At 47.3% G+C, this 22180-nt stretch overlaps 2 protein-coding genes across 2 annotated transcripts; both read right to left on the reverse strand.

The window, feature by feature from the left end:
• Positions 1–523: 523 nt before the first annotated feature.
• GOT1L1 (glutamic-oxaloacetic transaminase 1 like 1) lies at positions 524–4992 on the reverse strand (the record flags this gene model as incomplete). Its single annotated transcript, XM_079779374.1, has 9 exons — positions 524–708; positions 965–1107; positions 1605–1770; positions 2245–2395; positions 2490–2582; positions 2799–2908; positions 3158–3269; positions 3584–3765; positions 4878–4992. 9 exons carry the CDS (start codon positions 4990–4992, stop codon positions 524–526), a joined length of 1257 nt encoding a protein of 418 aa, XP_079635500.1.
• A 12351-nt stretch (positions 4993–17343) lies between these two features.
• Positions 17344–19380, reverse strand: ADRB3 (adrenoceptor beta 3). Its single transcript, XM_079779256.1, has 2 exons — positions 18191–19380; positions 17344–17493 (listed from the first exon to the last, which is right to left on the reverse strand). Exons 1-2 carry the CDS (start codon positions 19372–19374, stop codon positions 17472–17474), a joined length of 1206 nt encoding a protein of 401 aa, XP_079635382.1. The 5' UTR covers positions 19375–19380; the 3' UTR covers positions 17344–17471.
• Positions 19381–22180: the final 2800 nt, after the last annotated feature.

The raw sequence follows: 22180 nt of genomic DNA on the forward strand, positions 1-22180 counted from the left end.
CCCCCCCCAAATTCATATGTTGAAACCTCATCACCAATGTGATGGTGTTTGGACATGGTTAGGTCATGAAGGCAGAGCCCTCATGAATGGGAGGAATTAGTGCTCTGATAAAAGGAGCCCTAGTAGAGGAGCTACTGCCATGTGAGTTTACATTAGAATATGCTGTTTATGAACCATACACTGAATCTGTGGCTCCTTGATCTTGGACTGCTCAGCCTTCAGAAATGTGAGAAAGGCATTTTTGTTGTTTATAAGCCACCCAATCTATAGTAGCTTGTTATGGCAGCTCGAATGAACTAAGACAGCAGATCAGGGCCTTCACATAGTAAGTGTTCAATAAATATGAGATGGTACATGAAGGTAGACATTTCCTTTTTCTCTGGGCTTTCCCCCCTCTTTTCTGAGGCCAGACCAATGCTTTATAAGTAGATAGATAGAGAGAGACAGAATACTTAGCAGAGAAATAAATTGTAGCAGTGAATAAGCAGACACACATGAATTTTGCAAGACTCAAGCTTTTATTCTAACTAGAAGCTGTTGACTTTCTGGAAACTTTTTTTTTCCCAGAGCCCTTTGTGAAGCAGATAGCCTCATTAATGCTCTGAGTGATGTAATCTATGTTGCAGGCATTGATACAGGTGAAGTTAATCCGACCATTCTTGGGGATGTAGATATGTTTCTTCTTGACCAAGTATTCTACCTGTTGGACTTGTGATAATCACAGGATCTCAGATCCTGGGGTGACCACCTCTAAGTCCCCTCTAGCCCAGTGTGGATTATGGGGGATAGGGAGCATCAGCATTTGTGGGAGGCCATAGGGGTCTTCAAAGCAGCTCCACTTTCCTCAAGGAAGATTCAAAATCTGGTGTGAAGCTAGGGACTGGTCACCTAATCAGTGAAGTTGAATATTCAAATACAAGCCCAAGGTCAGAAAGGGGCGAGCTTTCTCCTCCTAGACACTTACAGTTGAGTCCTAGATAGCCATGGGTCCCATTCTGATTAGTGATGTGATCCCAGGAGCCAGGCGTTCCCAGGAGCCGGAGCTTCTCTTTAACCTTTTCTTTGATGAGCATAATGCTTTCTGCGACCTCTTTCAGACTCAGCTTCCTGCCAAAGGAAGGACAGCAAGAAATTAGAGTGTGAGGACTCCTCCTGCTCCCAATCTCCTCATTGTCATTCCACTTCTCTTCCCTTCAAAAGCCCCCAACCAGAGTGCCCGAGGGCACACCAGTGGAGTCAGGGATCTCAGATGGTTATGAATGGGAGAAAAGTTTCAGCGTGTATTAATTTAAGCAAGCCAAGCAGACTCTTATGCAGATTTTGGTAGAGTAGCGAGCTCTTGGGGCTTCCTAATCTCCTGCAATCTGGAAGAATTCAAATAATTCATCAGTCTGTGTCCCATTCTATTACCCATTTCCCCATAGTAGGGCAAGAGTTGGCATAGCCATTGCCACTGGAACACAGTGGGTCCTCAGTAAACGTTTATGAATGAATGGAGTAAAGAGGCAAGAAGAGAAGAACCCAGTTGAATCCTGTGAATCAGGAAGTATGTAGGTATCTAGAGGCTCTGCCCATCCATCCCTGCCCCCACCCGTCTCCCTTACCATGCTTCATGCAGAGCAGGGTTACAGAGGATGGAGGTGATAATGCGAGCACCCGAGGTGGGAGGGTTTAGCCACAGGGCCAGGGCGAAGTTCATCAGCTGGGAGAGGACACACAGCAGGAGCTGGTTGTTGAGTGCCACCACGGCTAGGATCCCCACTCCTTCATCTGCAGCATGGAGACAGACAGCCTCGTTCTCAGTCTCCTTGACCGGGGCCTTCCCCTGTAACTCTGCCTCCAACCTTGCCGAAGAGAGGGTAACCTCTAGGGCCCTCATCCCCAGCCTAGTCAAGCTGGTGTCCAGGCCCTCGGAAGTTGCCGGAGGCTCTTCTTCCAGGAAGAGTAACTGTAAGAGTCTCAAAGGTGGAAGGGACTAGAAAGATAACTAATTCTTAACCCCTCCTCTTATAGATGATGAAAGGAGGTCTAAGCGGGGAAACAATGCAACTGGAGCCAGTTTTAATAACTGAGCTGAGATGATGGCACAGAACCAAATGTCTAGCTCCTCTCTTGTGCCCCCATGCTGCCCTCTCGGGAGGCCTTGGCTCTCTCCACAGGGTAGAGAGTGTGGAGTGTGTCATGGATGCGGCAGCACTTTACCACCAGACCCTCCGTTCTCCTCCTGCCCATACCATACCATACCATAAATGCCAAAACTCTTGGACAGAGACTGGCTGCAGAAGAATTCAAAGCCTTCTGACACGAAGTATTGTAAGAATTTAGTATCTTCTTCCAGGTCACCGGTAGATAAACCTTGATAGGGAATGTCAAAAAATAGGAATATCCGCTTCCTCTATAGGAGAAAGGAAAATGAAAAAAAGGGTGAGACTGATGAAAGTGATGGTAGATGGTGAAAGGGAGGAAGTCAAGTGAGACACTGGGCTCACCTTCATGGTGGCCATCAACTTTGTCCACTGATATTGTGTCAACTTGCAGTAGTCAATGTTCCCGATCACAAAGATACAGCCATATGGGGCCTGCTATAGGTAGAGACTGTCTCATCAGGCACTGCCCCTACCAGGCGGTAGAGGCACCAGGGCGTTGGAGGAGAAGTGATCCTCCAAGTTGGTTCCTACCAAAGCACTAGACAAATCCAAGCCTAGAAAAGGCCTCGGATAATTAGACGGGTGGGGAGGAAAGGAAAATAAAACTGTAGGTCAGGTCTGGGGAAAAGTTTCTGAGGGTGGCCTCTCTACCTTCACCACACTGAAGAGCATATTGGGGTCCATGCACAGCTGCTCAGAGTCCCAGAAGGAGAATTCAAAAACTGTAAAGCCCATGTCCTGGAAGATGAGTCCATGCTGTTCTGTGGAAACACAGGCCCCCACCAGCTGTTACATGGGAAATGAAGAGATGGAAGCAGACACACCAGAGAATGGCCCTGAGGGTCAGGGTTGAAAACGAAGCAATGACAAGAAAAGGGCAAGCACACCTTGGCTTGTCCACCATTTGTCATGACAGAGAGTGAGAAGGACAAGAGTGAAGAATGTAAATGGGGTGGGAATCAGGAACAGGAGAGGGATCTTCTGTCACCCTCACCTTGCATAACACTCACCTATTTGAGAAGAAATGACGTAGACTATTTGAGAATCCCGACGCCAAGTTTTGAGGAACTGGGCCCCAAGTTGGAAGGCACCACTGTCACCAACAGTGTGCACACCCCCTGCCTGACAGCAAAGGAAATAAACAGAAATAAGACTTTAAAAGAGTAACGGTGATACTAGTACCACCTCAGATTCAGATCATTCCTTTCTTGAGAGAGTTTGCACACTAGCAGTGTGGGCTGGTGCCAAGAGCATGGGCTTGGGGTTCTGATGCTGGCCCTGCCCTTCAATGACAAGCTTTGGACTCTACGAGCCTCACAAGTCTCCTTTGTCAATGCCGGGGGCGGGGGAGGGCTCCAAAGTCCCTTTCAGGTTTAAGATTGTGCAAACTCCGATTTCCACACCCTGGGTGAGTAAAGAGGGGCCCTTCTTCTCACCCTGTTCTCCACAATGACTTGGCTGTGCTTTCCGAAGAGAAGTCCCAACGAGGCCTGGATGAATGACTTCATGCCCATCACCGGTAGATACTCATAGTTCAGGGAGGGATCCTGTGCGATCTGCAGTCGGATTTTGTGCACCACGAAAGAAACCCAGGGTTGTCCTTCCTGGGTCATGCAGACTGTGAGAAGAACCGCAGAGGGCGCTCTCGAGGCCTCTGGGCTCTGCAGACAGCCCACAGACAATTCATCTGTCCTGGCTTTCCTGAAGCTTTGGAAAGTTGCCTAGGAAAGGACAACTTTCCTTCCCACCCCTCCCTTTTATAAAAGCAATGTGCTATTAGTAAATATTTATAATTTTTAAAAAATTGTTTTTATTTTTAAATGTTTTTATTGATTTTAGAGAGAGAAAGAGGAAGGGGGAGAGAAACACTGATCAGAGCTGCCTCCTGCGTCAGGGATCAAATTCACAACCTGGGATCATGGTAAAAAATGGAGCAATGACAGGAAAAGGACAAGAAAACTGTGGTCAGGAATAGAACCAGCGACCTTTTGGTGCACAGGATGACACTCAACCAACTGAGCCACACTGGCCAGGACCATTTTTGTGGGTTTTTTTGTTTTGTTAATCCTCACCTGAGGATATTTTTCCATTGATTTTTAGAGAGAGTGGAAAGGAGAGAGAGAGACAGAGAGAAACATCAATGTGTGAGAGACACATTACCAATTTGTTGCCTCCTGCACTTGCCCCATCCGGGCCGGAGATCAAGCCTACAAATGAGGTACATGCCCTTGACTGGAATCAAACTCAGGACCCTTCAGTCCTCAGGCTGAAGCTCTATCCACTGAGCCAATTTTTGTCTTTTTAAAGAAGACAACTGAAACCTATGTGCCATTTTAAAAGGCAAAAATTATATACAGCCTGGGAGTTATAAATACCTGAGATTAAACAAAGGTAACACTGACTTTCACAGTGGCAAGGGCTCTCTGTATATCAGAAGAGTCAATTTAGGGAACCATTCTTGGTTCAGGAACAGAAAGGGGGTGGAGGAAGAGGCAGAAAAATGTGCTGTGCTCATGCAGGCCCCACATACAGCTGGGGAAGAGGATATACCAGAGCTTGTATCAAACCTCTGGAAGCCCCCAGAGAAAGGCAGAGGGCACGGAATGACCCAGGATGTTTTCTGCTCTTTTGCCCACTGGGAGAAGCTTGCGCGATATTCCTGATTCCTCTGTAGCAATGGAATACTACCCCCTAGAGGCGATTATGATATACTAAGTCTTAGGCATCTACCTTTATAGGCCAGGAACATCTTCTTAGAGCAGTCGTCTTGTTTGTAGGTCTTTAACAAGCTGCCTTCTAGCTTCTGAGCTGCGGGCACATCCAAGAACACTGAAAGGGTGGACATCACTGAGATGAAAGTAGAACCAAGACTATGACTCCACTCCTATGCTCTCTTCTGCTTTTGCCCCAAGGCTTCCTCTAAGCCTGAGCTTCCCAGGCCTGCCTCTTCCTAGAACCCTGGCAGTTCCAATACAGAGGCCCCGCACAATTGGTCACCAGAGCAACAGAACCCAACTCCCAGTCTCCGTGGTGGCGATCCTCAAGGGCTATGGGAATATTCCATGGCTCTTGAGAAGAATCCCCTGAGAGATGGCTAGGGGAGGAGGTAGGGAAGACCTGGAATTCTCAGGCACTTCTCCCTAACTCATTGCCTTCCCCTCTCTAACCCCAATTCGCCAAATCCAAAATAACAAGTCAGCCCTTTAGAAGATGGAGCAATACCTAGAAATAAATAAAAATGAACACACAACAACCCAAAATCTATGGGATACAGTGAAAGCCGTTCTGAGAGAGAGGTTTGTAGCATTACAGGCCTGCCTCAAGAAGAAAGAAAAATCTCAAATGAACAATCTAACCCTACACCTAAAAGAACTAGAAAGAGAGCAATAAGAAAAGCCCAGAGTAAGCAGAAGGAAGGAAATAATAAAGGCTACAGTAGAAATAAATGACATGGAGTCTAAAAGAACAATACAAAAGATCAGTGAAGACTTGGTTCTTTGAAAAGATAAACAAAATTGGTGATACTAGTACCACCTCAGATTCAGAACATTTAGCCAGACTCACCAGGAAACAGAGAGGATCCATATAAGCAAAATCAAAAATGAAAGAGGCGAAGTAACGACTGACATCACAGAAATACAATCTGGAAGCAGAGCTGGACAGAGAGCTGAAGATAAGTCAGAGCCCACCCACCACCTCTGCTTCCATATCTCACCTTGGAGTCCTTCAGGTATTAGTAGACTCTGCTTCACTTCTGCCTCTCAAATCTTGAGCAAGATCCTCTTTTGGAGAGGATCTAACAAGGATTCTGAGAAACAGGATGCCAGATTGATCAGAATAACAACAGGATCATCAATCACACCACATTTCTCTGGTCCTCTTCAGAGCAATAGTTATTGAGAGAACGTTTGATTCTATCTCCACTTCTTCATCTCCCAAGTTCTGTTGAATCCCTCTGATCAGCATTTCATCCCTTCACACCATCAAGCTGCTCTCATCAAGGTAACAAATGACAGACCTTCATCCTGTCAAATCCAAAGGTTCTCTTATTTGATGTTTCAACAGCTTATGACAAAACTGACCACTTCCTCCTTAAAGCACTTTCTTCCCATGGCATTCAGGATGCTACTTGCTTTTGCTTCTCCTTTCACCTCATTACTGCTGCTTCTCAGTGACTTTCTTGGTTCCTTCTATTTTTGACCTTTAAATGTTAGAATGCTCCAGGGCTCAGTCCTCTGAATTATTTTATTTATGCCTGGAGAAATTTTGTTTTATTTTTCCAAGCTTTTTGAAATATAATCGACAAATAACATAATATAAGTTTAAGGTGTACAGTACGTTCACTTGAATTCTCTATCTATGGTCACCATGCAAGTGAGCTCATCCATTTCCATGAGCTTAAATACACTTCTGTCAAATTTATAAATCCATTTCTGACTTCGCTTTTAATCTACAGATTTGGAAATCCAAATGCCTACTTGATATTCTAAGACATAACTAATAGACTTTTCAAATATACTATGTCCAAAAACTAAATCATAGTTTCATATCCTCCTTATTTCTCCCCCATTTTAGTAAGAGGCAAGTCCATTCTGCCAAATGGTCAGGCCAAAAATCCCTTGGTCTCATTCCTGTCTTCTCCCTTTTCTCTTATACCCTACATCCAATCATTGGCAAGCTTTGTCAGTTCTACCTTGCAGCATATCTGGAGTCTGTTCTCTTGATAAAAGCTATCCGGTGGGATGAACAAATGGATAGATGAGTAGAGTGTACAATCCATGTTTGGATGCATTACAGAGGGTAGTCTGTGTGAAGGTATAGAGATAAAAAAAATAAAATGAGTTCTTTAGTGAATTTAAGCCTGGTTGGAATAAATGTGGATGGGGAGGAGAGTAGTGAGAAATTGGGTTAGGAAGGTAAGCACTGTCCATCTAATGCCAGGCCTTTATGTTAAGAGGTCTGAATTTTACCCCAAATGTTTAGGAAGCCATTGAATTATGTTAAGAAAGGGAATGACATTGTCAGATTTATATTTTGTAAAACACCCCCCCCCCCCTGCCCCGGGCGCCTTGTGGAGGATGAATTAGAAGGAAGCCAGAGCTAGGCAGGAAGGCCCAGTGGAGACTATTTTAGTTAATTCAGTTAAGAAGTGATGAAGACCTTGGATTATGACAGTGGCTATTGAGTAGTCTTGTCAGTTGTCCTCCTTAAAAGTACTAGGCATCAGAGCAGGCCTGGAGGGACTTTCTGGTGGGTAGGGAGGATTTTGAAAAATATCTGCTAATTTAAACTATATTCTATTTGTCAAAAATAATTACTTTTGTACCATTTATATACCTCCTTTTTGTTTTTTAAAGAAACAGGCATGCAGCGGCTGGTTTGGCTCAGTGGATAGAGGGTGAGCCTGGGGACTGAAGGGTCCTGGGTTCAATTCCAGACAAGGGTTCACGCTTGGGTTGTGGGCTTGGTCCCCAGTGGGGGGCATGCGGGAGGCAGCCCATCAATGATTCTCATCATTGATGTTTCCATCTCTCGCTCCCTCTTCCTTCCTCTCTGAAATCAATAAAAATATATTTTAAAAGAAAGGAAGGGTCATTCTTCATTGCAACAACTTGCAAGAAAAGCAAGGTTGGGAGTCCAATACAGACTAACCAGGTCAATGCCAGTGAGCCAGCAACCCTACCAAGAAGATGGGCATGAGAGTGGGTCAGGGGTAAGAACTAGATTGCCCTTAAGATGAGTTCTTCCTCCAGTAAACTAGTAGAAGCCATCACACAGCTAGCTTCTGAGTCTTGAGGTTGCTGATGTAGTGAAATTCACCATCAGCCCCAAATGTTTCTCCTTCCCCAGAAATGGTAGGCATTTCTTCATTGGAGAAGCAGCTGCCCATGTTACCCTCTTTCTCCAAGCCCGTCTCCCTGAGGTTCTGGGAGAGTGTTCCCACATCAATCAGATTCCGACGTGGGCCCAAGGAGAGGTCTTAGAGCAAGCAGGTCAAACTCAAAGGCTAACACGGGCCAAATAAACCAGGTTTAAGTTTATGGGGGCCGCAAAAAAAACAAAAGCTTCAATTTTCATAGAAACGTAGGTTTATTTCGATAGAAACATGCTGAATACAAAGGGCTGAAATAAATGAGTAATTGTTAACATAAAATAATAGAACATTTTAATGAAAATTGGTATTTTTTCTTGAACATTAACTTACTAGACACTAAATAACTACACAAATTAATAAGCGTAACACAAATAAACCTATTTTTCTTGTTCTCTGAAAGCGAAGTATTTCCTACTGTGCACATGAAACAAGCCAGTCCAAGATTAATGACGTGGCAATTGGCTGCTAAAATATTCGCTGCTAGTATTAGTGGAGAGAAATGGTGTGCCTGCACGTAAGGCACCTAAGGGAAATGAATGCACCATGATTGTAGTAATCAGTCATTAGCGAACGTTGTAGTTCCTTATTAATAACTAGAGGCCCAGTGCATGAAGTTTGTGCATGGGTAGGGTCCCTAGCGGCTGCAGGCTGCCGGCTGGGGCCCCCCTTCTCCTGGCTGTCTGCTGCTGCAGCTGGCCAGGTTGGGGCAGCTGGGGGGAGGTGCCTCGGGCGGTTGGCTGGCCAACCCCGCCCCCTGGTCAATCTCCAGGTTGAACTCACAATCAAGGGGACAATTTGCCTATTAGGCTCTTATTATACAGGGCTATGTATAATAGGATAGTGTAAAAATTAAGTTATGAAATTTTTATTCAAACGTTTCTTACATACCATTATATTGGCTGGGCCGCAAAAATATTCGTTGTGGGTGGCATGCAAGTTTGACATGCTTGTCTTAGAGCAGTGGTTCTCAACCTTTCTAATGCCGCGACCCTTTAATACAGTTCCTCATGTTGTGGTGACCCCCAACCATAAAATTATTTTCGTTGCTACTTCATAACTGTAATTTTGCTACTGTTATGAATCGTAATGTAAATATTTGTGTTTTCCGATGGTCTTAGGCTCTACAGCAGCAGTTCTCAACCTGTGGGTTGTTACCCGCAGGTTGAGAACCACTAGCAGGGTCACCTAAGACCATTGGAAAACACAGATATTTACATTACGATTCATTAACAGTAGCAAAATTACAGTTATGAAGTCACAACCCACAGGTTGAGAACCGCTGCTGTAGAGCCTAAGACCATCAGAAAACACAGATATTTACATTACGATTCATTAACAGTAGCAAAATTACAGTTATGAAGTAGCAACGAAAATAATTTTATGGTTGGGGGTCACCACAACATGAGGAACTGTATTAAAGGGTCGCGGCATTAGAAAGGTTGAGAACCACTGTCTTAGAGGAAGGGCTCACTCACCCAATCTAGTGACTGGAAGGAAAACCAGAGACACTGTGGGTGGTGCTGAGCTGAGGTAAAGCTCTCCTTTCTCACTCTCTCCTCTGGGAAGAAGTGACCCATCCCTTTCCCCTCTTGAAATGCCAACAGTGGAAGCAATAATATTTCATCTTGCTTCTTTTTTTAAAAAAAAAAATAAATATATATATATATATATATATATATATATATATATATATATATATATAATTGATTTTTACAGAGAGGAAGGGAGAGGGATAGAGTTAGAAACATCAATGAGAGAGAAACATCGATCAGCCTCCTGCACACCCCCTACTGGGGATGTGCCCGCAACCAAGGTACATGCCTTTGACCAGAATTGAACCTGGGACCCTTCAATCCCCAGGTCAACGCTCTATCCACTGAGCCAAACCGGTTAGGGCTCATCTTGCTTCTTGCTATAGAGATTTTGAGAACTACGTTTGTGTGCCATTATGTTATAAAGTGTGGCACCTCACTGGCAATTTAGAAAAGAAAACTGTAGTAAATGGGTTCTGAACCTTTAGCTCCTAATTTTCTTAAAAGGTGTGTGGGGGTCAGGGGATCATAGAAACTGGTCATTCCCTCAGAAGTGAAGAAAGAAGGGTGAGAGACCCTGTTCCTGGGACACCCAATCAAAAGTCCCCAAGAGGCCTTTCAAGAGAATAGTAGGCCATGACAGATCATGGGATCTTCCTGAGCTCATGGTCCCATTGTACTTTCGATTCTGATGAAAAACCTTTAAAAACACCAGAGAAGGGCTGTTATGAAGAATAACCTTAGGCAGAATTGTGCAGCAAGTCTATATTCATTTTCTACTGCCATGTAACAAATTACCACAAATTTAGCAGCTTAGAACAATACACATTTATTATCTCACAAGTTTCATGTGTTAGGGGTCTGGGTATGGGTTAGCTGGGTCTTCTGTTCAGGGTCTCACCAGGATGAAATGAAGATATCAGTCAGGGCCACAGTCCCATTTGAGGTTCAGAGTCCTCTTTTCGCTCACACAGTTGTTGGCAGAATCCACTCCTTGCAGTTGTAGAACTCATGGTGGCTAGCTTCCTGACGCACAGCAGGATTGCCCCTCTGACTTCCTCTGTCTCAGACCTCTGACCTTCTTTTAAAGGGCTCACCTCATTAGGTCAGGTCCCCCCAGCATTATCTCCCTCTTTATTAATTTAAGTTAACTGATAGGGACCTTAATTACATCTTAGAAATCCCTTTGCCTCTGCCATATAACATAATCACAGAAGTAACATCCCATCACCTTTGCTATATCGTGTTTGTTGGAATCAAATTACAGGTTCCACCCACATTCAAGGGTAGGGGATTATCTAAGGACATGGTTTACTGAGGGTCATCTCAGAATTCTGCCTACTACACAATCCAAGAGAATAGTCCTTCCATGAGGGGTGACTGGTGTGGATGATAATCTAATGATTCCAGAACTCTTAATTAAGGAATTCATAAGTGTCTCTCACTGAAGTGGGTTGAATAATGTCCTCCCAAAAATGTGTCCACCTGGGCCCTCAGAATGTAACCTTGTTTGGAATAAGGGTCTTTGAAGATATAATCTAAGATAAGGATCTTGAGATGAGAGCATCCTGGATTAGGATAGGCCCCCAATTCAAAGATGCATGTCCTGTAAGAGACAGAAGAGGAAAAGACACACAGGAGCACAGGGGGAAAGTGAAGACCGAGGTACGTGATGTATATAAGTCAAGGAAAGCCAAGAATTGCCAGTGCCACCAGAAGCTAGGAAAGAGGCAGGCAAAGGTGCTCCTTCAGAGTCTCCAGAAGGATCCAGCCTTGTTGACACCTTGATTTCAGACTCTAGCCTCCGAAACTAGGAGAGAATAAATTTCTGTTGTTTGAAGCTACCAAGTTGTGGTAATTTTACGGCAGTCTTGGGAAACTAACACACTGATCATTGCTTACATACAAATCAATGTCAACGAGATGGACTTGGTGGTCTCAGGTGCAGCACAAACTCAGATGCTACAGAGATGCCATTCCCAGAGATCAGAGGTACCTAAGAGGAACCACAGCAAGGCAGCTTTGTAGCCCAACCTAATTCATCACAGAATGTAAGCAGATGCCCATTTATTCATACCCTCTTTTATCATATCCTCATTGATGAATTTGTTTAATGCAGCTGTTGTGTTGTTATTTTTTTTAAAGGCTAAAATTACTGTGACTTAAACAAGGTAAAAGTCTATTTTTCTTTCATTTAAGAATCTTATTAAAAACAAGCAGTCCAGGGTTATAATGCTGTCTCTACACTGTTGGACACCCAGGCTCTCTGGTTTTTCTGCCATTTGATGGCAGATGATTGCCATCTTATGACCCAAGGTGACTACTTCCATTCTTACCATCACACCTGCATTCCAGTTATCAGGAAGGGACGTGGGGAACTGCACACTTCAACTGGCTAGAACGTAGCCACATAGTCACACCCAGCTGCAAGCAAGGCTGCAGTGTATCTGTGGCGAGGCCATGTGCCCAACTAAAACTTAGGTGACCTATTACTAAAGAATGAAGGGAAGAATGGAGAATAGGTAGCAACTTCCGCCCACAGGAGACAACAAACACGGGTCTGATTTGTCAGTGGTCTCTCCAATCTGGGGCCCGGGGATATGAAAGAAAAGGCCTAGAAATGGAAATTCAGGAATGGGAGCACTCCCACCACCCTTCTGACTGAGAATAGGATGAAACAGAGCTTTGGAAATGTGGAAAACATCAGGCATAAAATGAGCATGAAAAGGCTATGCATTACAGTGTTCCTCCTTCCTCCCACCCCCTGTTGTGGGTTAACCTTTTGCACTCGGATGTCGAGTGTGACTCGACACGGTTAGCATTAAATCCCGAGTAGAATAAAGGAATCGAGAAAAAAGCAAGCGAGTGCAAAGGGTTAAATTGTGTCCCCATAAGATATGTTGAAGTCCTAACCCCCAGAACTGGTGAATGTGACCTTATTTGGAAACTAGAGGTCTGGTGCACGAAATTTGTGTTGGGGGGGGGGGGAAGTCCCTCAGCCCGGCCTGCACCCTCTCGCAATCTGGGACCCCTCGGGAGATGTTGGTCTGCTGGTTTAGACCCGATCCCTGCAGAGATCGGGCCTAAACTGACAGTCAGACATCCCTCTGACAATCTGGAACCGCTGGCTCCTAACCACTTGCCTGCCTGCCTGCCTGATCACCCCTAACCACTCTTCCTGCCTGCCTCATCACCCCTAATCACTCGCCTGCCTGCCTGATTGCCCCTAACCCCTCTGCCTGACTGCCTGATTGCCCCTAACCACTCACCTGCCTGTCTGATCATCCCTAACCACTTGCCTACCTGCCTGATCGCCCCTAACGGCCTCTGCCTCAGCCCCCACCACCGCAGCTTCATCTGGAAGGACATCCGGAATGACGTCCAGAAGGTCATTTGACTATCCGGTCTAATTAGCATATTAGCCTTTTATTATTATAGATAAGGTTTATATTGATGCAATCATGTTAAAATTAAGTCTTACTGAGTTAAGTTGGGCCCTGTTCTAATATCTGGTGTTCTTCAAAGAAGCGGTAAATTTGGACACAGACACATAGGGGAAGAAAGCCATGTGAAGATGGGGGCAGAAGTTGGAATGATGCAGCTACAAGTCAAGCAACCAAGGATGGTCCCAAGAGGCAAAGAGAGATTCCTCCCCTAGAGCCTTCAGAAAGCATGACCCAACCAACACTTTGACTTTGGACTTCTAGCTCCTTGAACTGTGAGAGAATACATTCCTGTTTGTGGTAATTGTTTATGGCAGTCCTAGCAAATGAATACACTATCTTCCTTTTTCTGGTTCCTTAGGCCCCCTTCTCATGAACCCTGACTATGTCCCATAAAGCACTGACATCTGGAAGTGCCCTCTGTCTCTAAGCCTTCTGTCCATCCTTTAAAATGTAGCTCATTATAAGTGCTGCAAGGGCAATGATAGGGTGAACCAAACCAGGACCAAAATGTCAGGCACAAGCCAGACCAGGGTCTGAACGTGAAAAGAGGGCCAGAGGGGGAGATGTTCAGTGACGTGGATATGAAGCCAGTGGAATTGGTCTGAGGTGGGGAGAAGAAAGATAAAGTAGGGTGTGCCCACAGTGACCAAGGAGAAGTGGGTCCAAGATCCAGGCTGTCGATAGAAGCAGGACCATACAAGGATCAAAACCAGGACACCTGGAACTAGTCCCAGCTTCATACTCTAATGACACCACTTACACTGGAGAAGCCCTTTCGGTTTCCAAACCATTTTTGCATACAGTCATTTGTTCTTCAAAACCAGTCTGCATGAGCTGAGTAGAGCACTAATAAAATCTCCACTTGATTCACTGGCAAACAAGATGTCAGATGCTAAGTAACTTGCTCAGTGTCACATAACTGATTATAGCATTGTGTGTAGAGAAAAGAAAATAAACTTTGGAGTCTGGTAGACTGCATTAGAATCAATACAACCAAGCTATTTGATTTTTATGAAGCTCTGTGGTTTTTTTGAGACTATTTTTTATTTGTGTCACTAATATAACATTTCTAGTGACACCAAATAAAACAGTCATATTTATTTGTGCTCAATAAATTATGTCTTTCCTCCGCCCCTTTTTTCCCCCACGTGTTTTTTTTAAATAATTCTTTGTTTCCTCCTCCCTTTCTTACTTGTTTTCCAGCTCTGAATTCTGTGCTTTCTATATAAACCTTGGTTTCTCACAATTCACCTCTCTAGAAGTCAGTTTCTTCATCCATTTTATCAAAAGATTGGTCTAAATTATTTCTGTGGTCTCTTCCAGTTGGGATAAGCAGGGGCCTTATGTTTTTAACAGACCAATATTTCCAAGTCCACACCTGTTGTACCTCACGTCGCCATCAGGGGGCACCTAGCACTGCTTATGCCTTGGGTGGAGCAGATACTGCAGGTGCTAAGTAAGCTCTGCCTAGGACTTCACAGAACTTTAGGAGAGCCAACCATCCCAGAAACGCTCATTCCCCTTCTGAAGACAAGAGAGGAGAGAAAGGGTTATTCTCCATTTATTTTACAGATGAGGGAAGCATTTTTATTTTCCTTAATCTCATAACAGGATGAGCTAATGAAAGGTCAGATGCCTTATGGAGTTTCTGCTAATCAAACTGAGTTGTGCATTATGCTTCAACCACTCACTAATTAGCCTAAAGCTGACTATATCCAGGGCTTTTTGCCTGGAGTGGGGGAGAGCATTAGCAATACTCTCCACTGGAGGCATCCACTTCCCCTCTGGACACAAACACAGACATAGTCCGCCAAAGGCCTGAGAGGAAGCCTGGATCTTTGGTTTTCAGGAGGGAAACATAAAGAAGCACTATTTCCATGGCCTTCGCCTGTGCCCCCAGGGCAAGAGGAAGAAGCTGCTCCTACTCTATAAAGGGTTGAGGAATGAAGTTGGTGTGGAATTGTAGCCCGCTGACTGCTCATGAGGACCACAGTCTAAACTTGCCTTCGTTCCCCAGAAGAATCTACCATGGGGAGAGCCTGAGAAAAGTCTATCAGCTTCCCCCATGCCCTAATTCTGCCTGCTCCTTAGCAGTTCCTCTGGAAAATCCAGTCACTCCTCACTCCCTCTCTTCCAACTCAGCCCCCTTCTCCCTGTCATTTCTGCCCCATCCCCAGCTCCTGCTAACAGACTCTGGCAAGACCAGCGATTCCACGGGCTCTTTCATTCTCATTGGTCTGTAAGTCTTCACATCTGTAGGTTCAGAGGATGGTTGTTTGTCTTCCACAGTTCAAGTGCTCAGGCCTCATGCTAACAAAAGCAGCCTGCTCCCCATCCAAGGATGTAAATCTCTCTCAGCCTGACACCTGGTCACAAGTTTCTGGAGAAACAACTTCTCCGTCTGTCAGATACACGGGTGACAATTCGCAGATGGAGTCCACAGCTCCAGTGCAAGTCTAAACACTCCAAAGGAGTCTGACAGCTGGCACACGGGTATCTGTCAAGCAAGACTCAAGCAGTATGAGTTCCTGGATAATGTTCAAGAACAATTCTACAAACCAGAATCCTTCTCCACTCCCTCCCCTCTCCCCCTCAAATCACCCTTCTCCCCTGCCTAGGACTGACTGGGCAACTTTCCTCAGTGATGCAGAGAAAATATTCAGAGATGGGAGAGGTGGCCCTCTTACTTAGCCCCAGGCTAAAGCAAGACTTCCTTCTCCACTAAGGGTTCAAAAGTTGAGTCCTTGCCCAGAAACCTTCCACACCTCAGACAGCAGAGATCTCACACTGGCCTGGGTTGAAAAGGAGAAAGTCATCTTTGGTATGCAAACATCCTAAGAAATAAAAACCTGGACTCCTGGAGAAAAGAGAACAGCCTAGGCCAGGTCCAATTCACAGGGAACACCCATATGTGGAAATCCACAGAGCTTATCCTCAGGGCAGATCGAAGTTTTATAACTCTGGAGCTCCTGAACCTAGCCAATGCATTGTACGCTGCTGTCATTCAGCACATTAACCTTTTTTTTATGATTTACAGGTTATCCTGTATATCAGTCCAGACAATGGCCTCTGTTCACGGGGTTTAAATAAGAACTCACAAAAAGATCCAGTGATTTCCATAAAAATGTTCTTTCCATAGAAAACTGCCTGATAAGATTCATAAAAATTGGAATAAGGAAAACAATTATCAACTGGCTCAAACTTGTAACTCCAGTTTTACTTCCAGAGGATACTATGGATTTCTGCAGCCCAGGAAAGGGAGTGGGAAGGTAGAGGTTAGGGAAAGAATGGGAAATGTCAGAATATATTTATAGCCCAAGACATATGCCCAATACAAACAATGCTCCGTGCCTCCAGAAATGAACACGTACAGTGCAGAATAAAACTGGTTCCTGCTGGCAACGGGATCTTAGGAAGCCACCACTGGCTTATAGCATGGGAGCTGGCATATGCTCCATGTGCCCTGATCCTGAGCCCAGCAAACTCAATCCTATGGACACTTTGCTCAAGTCCTATGGGTAATATGGCTTTGCTACTCACTTGAACTGGATTCCAGGAGTTTTGGAAAGGGTGGGGAGGCAGGAGTATCAGCGGCTCAAGCTTGCTCCCCTTTATCCAAGCAGATGTTTCATTTTTATTTCATGAGGGTTAGGAAGAAAGGAACAAGGATTAGTCCTAATTTATTGCCACTGTCAAAAGCCAGCTCTCAGAAGTAAGTGGATTATGGAAAGAAAACAAATGGAGAGAAGAGAAGGCAATGGATGAACTGCATTCAATAATATTTATTGAGTTGATTTTAAAATGTAAAGAAGGGATCCATTCTAATGGTTCACCTTCTGTGAACCCTGGAGTCCCCCCAAACCCTGGAGAAGTCCTTCTGACACTGTTGTGAGGTAGATCGGAGCTATTCTGTGTCTAAAGTGAGGGAGGCTGGTGCTTGGAGAGCCCTGGTGAGGAAGCCAGGGACAAAAATCCCAAACCTTGACCTTTTTTAGCTTCCTGCTCTCAGCCTGGGCTGCCAAGCCTAGAGGACACTGAGTGGTTCATCAGGTCGGGGGGGGGGGGGGGGCAGAAGGAATAGAACGAGGGGTACTCTCTCTGCCCTAAGCACATGCACACAAGTGAGCACGGTGCCCAGCCAAAGCTAGCCTGACTGCCCCAAGGGCAGCTGAGCACGGGCAGCCTAACTCTCTAGCTGCTGAGGTATTGGTGAAGTTCAGGGATGGGATTTAAAAATCCTCTCTCAGAAAGAAAGAGAGAAGACGGTAAAAACAAAAACACACACCCACTTGGTAAGGATTCTCCTCCCAGTCAGTCCCCACCTCCCCATCTGTGGCCCAGTCATCAGGTTCTGGAGGGCAGAGTTTTCCAGCTGGGAAACTCCACAGGGCTCGTTCTAAACAGAGGCCAGAGCTTTCCAAAGGTCCTGGATCAATGATCAACGGAGCTCTTGTTTCTTGTCCTTCAAGGCCTAAGAAATTCCCCAGGAAGCCCTGGAAAAAATGAAGATAGCAAATCTTGGGGTGGGTGGGGCACACACAGGGTGGGGACAGGGGACCCAGGCGCTCAGGGACCCTGGAAAACCCGTAATTATACAAAAGCATCGGCCCCAAGCAGCCACAAACCTACCCCGACTCCAGCCCAGCCCTGTTTCTACCAGCTGGAAGAACTCGCACTCCCGGCTTCCTCACTCCCCTCAGACCCTTCAGACCCTAAGTGGATTCTCACCTTCTTGGCTATCAAACCTTCAAAGAAACCAGAACTGGGGCAAAGGACGTGGGAGGGCCTCCAATCGCCTCTGCACGCCAAAGCCAGCCCGAGCGGTGACCAGAAATCCGGGCGGCCTTAGAACGGAGCTAGAAACCCAAAACTTGAGCTGACCTTGCGGGCCAGAGGCCTGGGGGCACAGCAGCGCTTCCCTGGCGCGCACATGGGGCGCTGGGGGTGAAGAACAACCCGGCGGCCCCCCTTCGTTTCAATCCTACGGTCGGTCGGGTGGATCGGATGCGGGAAAAGAATGGACTTGGGTTTTCATTTTGGTTCCCTAGTCCACGTCTTCCCTTCGTTCAATGCAGAGTCCCTCCCCAGCCCCACCTTCTCCTATCGAACCCCAAACTCAAAACATTGACCGGAGGAGACGCCGAATGTTTCCTGCTCCCGAGCTGTCAGCCCCTTTGCCTCGTTACCTACTCGTCGAGCGGGGGGCACTGCCTGGACTCGGAGGGGCGGGCCAGGGCCGCAGGGGTCCAGGAAGAGGAGCCGGAGGCGCGGTGCTCCTCCCGCGGGCAGCGGCGCAGCAGGCGGCGGAAGACGCAGCGAAAGTCGGGGCTGCGGCAGTAGATGAGCGGGTTGAAGGCAGAGTTGGCATAGCCCAGCCAGTTAAGGACCAGGAAAACCTGGTCGGGAACCAGGGAGGGGCCCCCAAGGGCGCGCACCACGTTGGCCACGAAGAAGGGCAACCAGCAAAGAGTGAAGGTGCCCATGATGAGGCCCAAGGTGCGCAGGGCCCGGTGTTCCGTGAGAGGCAGGAGGCGTGCAGGCCGGCGGCTGCCGGAGGGCACCGCTGCGGGCGGAGCGCACGGCCCCGCCGGGGCTGGGGACGGAGAGCGCGATGCCGCCGACGGGGACTCCTCTGGCGGGAAGCGTCCCAGCTCCCGACGCAGCAAGTGCAGCTGGCGCGTCGCCACGACGAAAACTCGCGCGTAGACGAAGAGCATCACCAGCAGCGGAAGGTAGAAGGAGACGGAGGAGGAAAGCAGCGTGTAGGTCATGTTGGCGGCGAAGGCGCAGCAGCGCGGGTTGGAGTGGCAACGCTGCGCCTCGGCGTCGGCCCCCACGCGCCACCATTTGCTCATGATGGGCGCAAAGGACACCGCCGCGGACACGACCCACACGAGGACCACGGCTGCCCGGGCGCGGCGTTTGGTGACCAGCGCGCTGTAGCGCAGCGGGTTGGTCACGGCCAGGTACCTGTCCACCGCCAGGGCGCACAGGGTTTCGATGCTGGCGGTCACGCACAGCACGTCCACCGAGGTCCACAGCTCGCAGCCCGTGGCGCCCAGGGGCCAGTGGCCCGTCAGCGCCAAGGTGGCCCCCGGCGGTACCACCAGGAGTCCCACGACCAGGTCGGCAGCGGCCAGAGAAGTCACGAACACGTTGGTCATGGTCTGGAGCCTCGGCGTCCGGGCGATGGCCACGATGACCAACAGGTTGCCTCCCACGGTGGCCAGCACCGCCAGCGCCAACAGCGCCCCCGCCAGTGCCGCTGCCCACGGCACCCCTGACAGCCCACTCGCGTTGGCAGTATTGGGCGCCAGGGTGGGGGCATCTGGCCACGAGGCCAGGGAGCTGTTCCCGTCAGTCCGCGGAGCCATTCCCACGTCGCGCACGGGGCGGGAGGGAAAGAGGTAAGGGGGCGCCCAGCTCACGCGACTCAGGGGAGGGGGCAGTGGGGCGTGGGAGAGATCTCCTTGGCCTGGGCCATCTTCCCTGGTTGACTGGGAGAGAAAGCTCAGCATCCCCCCCCCATACCCCCCCCCCCACTTGGTGCCACCGCTGGGGGGTGGGGGGAGTGGCGGCTCTTAAAGGGGCAGCGGCCAATAGTTTCAACACTCGGCGTCAGGAGGGGACTGGGAGGGGAGGGAGGAAAAGGAGGTGAAAGCCTGACTTTTCCTTTAGCCAAATCCGGAGCATGGAGGCACTGACTTCTCTGCCACGATGTGCCCACTCCTGCCACGACCAGTTCCACACTCAGCACGCCATCGGCCAGCCCTGGTTTCCTGGCCGCCCCGCTTACCGTGGCGGAGGGAAAGGTAACCCTTTCTGCCCACAGCAGCCCCTCGGCTACTCGGGCGCCCTCCTCTAAGATATTGTAAGTTAAGTAATAGAGGGCAGCCAATAGCCTCTCTTCTCCCAGGAGGCCATTTCAGTGAGATCTGCCCCCTTTCCCTTCCTTTGCACTTACCCTCCCTGTCTCTCTAGTTTTCTGTTTTGGCTCCCTCAACCCCCACCTCCCAACCCCCCTCCCCCTGCTACTGGGGAAATTTGCCATTTTTCAGGAGTCTTTATCATTTCCCACTCATTTGAATTTCAATTTGGCCTCCGTAGCCTGGGATGCTGAGAGTTTCGATTTCTCCAACTTTCCCATTACACATTGCCCTTTCCACACATCTTTCCATCTTGAAATTTTCTAGATGGACCCTTTTTTTTCCTCAAAATTCTGTTGGAAAGACATGTTAAAAGTGAATGAATGGGTTTGAGGTTGAGGCTGATCCACATCACCCCCAACTATCCACACATCTTCCATCACCACCCTCCCGATGGGAAAGTGTTCATGCTACTTCCTTGAAGATTTATTCATGAACTTTATTTTCTTTTTTAATTTTTAATTTATTGATTTCAGAGAGGAAGAGAGAGGGAGAGACAGAAACATCAATGATGAGAGAGAATCATTGATCGGCTGCCTCCTGCACGCCCTCTACTGGGGACCGAGCCCTCAACCTGGGCATGTGCCCTTGGCATGAATCGAACCTGGGACCCTTTAGTTCGCAGGCAGATGCTCTATCCACTGAACCTAACTGGCTAGGGCTATTCATGAACTTTCAATTAAAAACTAGAAGAGGTTGACTTGAGGAATTCACACGTTGCATCTCCAAGCGTGTGGAACCGGAGGCCTGGTATTGTAATGCATCTCCAAGTCTCTTCATGCCTCTTATCAGAGGTTCCCTTCACCTGAGGAAGCCCAAAGCCTACTTCCCTTCCCCTACCCTCACCCAGACTTAGAGCTGGTTCTGCCAGCCAAGCTATTCCAATCTCTAAGCCAGTTCCTCTGAAATTGGGTGTGGGGAGATGAGACTGGAAAATAAGCTCCTGGATTCAAGTTCAAGGGCAGGAAGATATGATACCTTAATGAAGTCCTATCAGAACCTGATGCTTGAGCTGTCTTGCTTCCTTCCCTGAAACAATGAGACAAAAAGGGGAAAAATATCATGGAAAATGCCTCCAGGGCCATGCCCTAGCATGTCTCTTTTGAACTGCTCTATATTTCAAAAGAACACTGTATAGTCACTGGTTTAAGCAATCCCTCTGGGAGGCTGAGCCAGGGGTTGGGAGTTTGAAAGACTGGAGGGGAAGTGAGGACCTAAAATTATCCTTGAGGAAAAGAACCAGTTTCATCTCCCAGGGACCCAGCAGCTCACCCATGAGCAGGGTTTGTCAGTGGCTCCCAAGCAAATGCCTTCCATGTCCATGCAGTACTCCAAGCAGAACTTGGGATCCATGGAAATGCCTAGTGAGTGGAGGTAGAGAGACCCAGCCCCAGGTCATGCCCGAGTAGAGCAGGCCCCACTTGGCCTGAGTCTTGGCTGTGACGTACTGCTGGTCATCAAGGCGGTCACTCCCAAGTGGGTTTTGCAACACCCCAGAGTGTTGCCAGTTATTTCAAAGGGGTGTCATGAGATTCTTAAAGAGTAATCTCTAAAACAAATACATGCCATTCAGCAATTTTTTTCCAGGACAATAGAACTGGCTGGGGAAGGGAAAGAGGGTGCCAGGAAGTCAAGCAGCTTTAAAGGATGTCATTGCTTTAGGGGGTGACCTTGTTATTCTGAAGAAGTGTGTACAAATGTTTACATTTAAAAACACACACACCTACAAGTTTTCCCTAACCACATGAGTGTGCCTGAGTTAGGGGAATGGTTAGGCGGTTCACCATAGGAGACCATGAGAAGAGGACTTTCAGGCCTCTGTTAGTGGAGGCTCTTAAGAACCAGCAGAGCAATGCTGAAGCACCTGACAGCCCACTTCCTTCTCTTCTGTGTGTGTGTGTGTGTGTGTGTGTGTGTGTGTGTTGGGGGGGGCTGTTGTGCGGGGGGGGGGCGGGGGGAGCATTCCTTCTGAATTCTCAGTCTAGTCTTTCCCCAGGTTATGCTGCTAATGGGTGAAAGGTTCTTCCTTTTGCTTCTTTGGTCTGTTTTCTAATTTAATCTTTTGAATAGGTAATTGTTCTTTCTTTCTTACGCTAATAATAGTAAAATATACCCACTGTTCTGCACCTTGCTTATTTTAACTTAACACTCTATATCTGTGATCCTTTCATACCAATACCAAAAAAAAAAAAAAAAAGCTTCTGATGGACATATGGTTTACTCCCGATCTTTACTAATAGATAGTATTGCGGTG

Source organism: Cnephaeus nilssonii (genome assembly GCF_951640355.1).
Source record: "Cnephaeus nilssonii genome assembly, chromosome: 8".
Lineage (NCBI taxonomy): Eukaryota > Metazoa > Chordata > Mammalia > Chiroptera > Vespertilionidae > Cnephaeus > Cnephaeus nilssonii.

What these genes read in the sequence shown, in the direction of transcription:
- ADRB3 (XM_079779256.1), bottom strand. Translation starts at nt 19,374, where the DNA reads ATGGCTCCGCGGACTGACGGGAACAGCTCCCTGGCCTCGTGGCCAGAT. An exon ending in CAGTGCCCCCCGCTCGACGA is followed by an intron (nt 17,494 to 18,190) that starts GTAGGTAACGAG and finishes CATTTTTTCCAG; the next exon opens with GGCTTCCTGGGGAATTTCTT.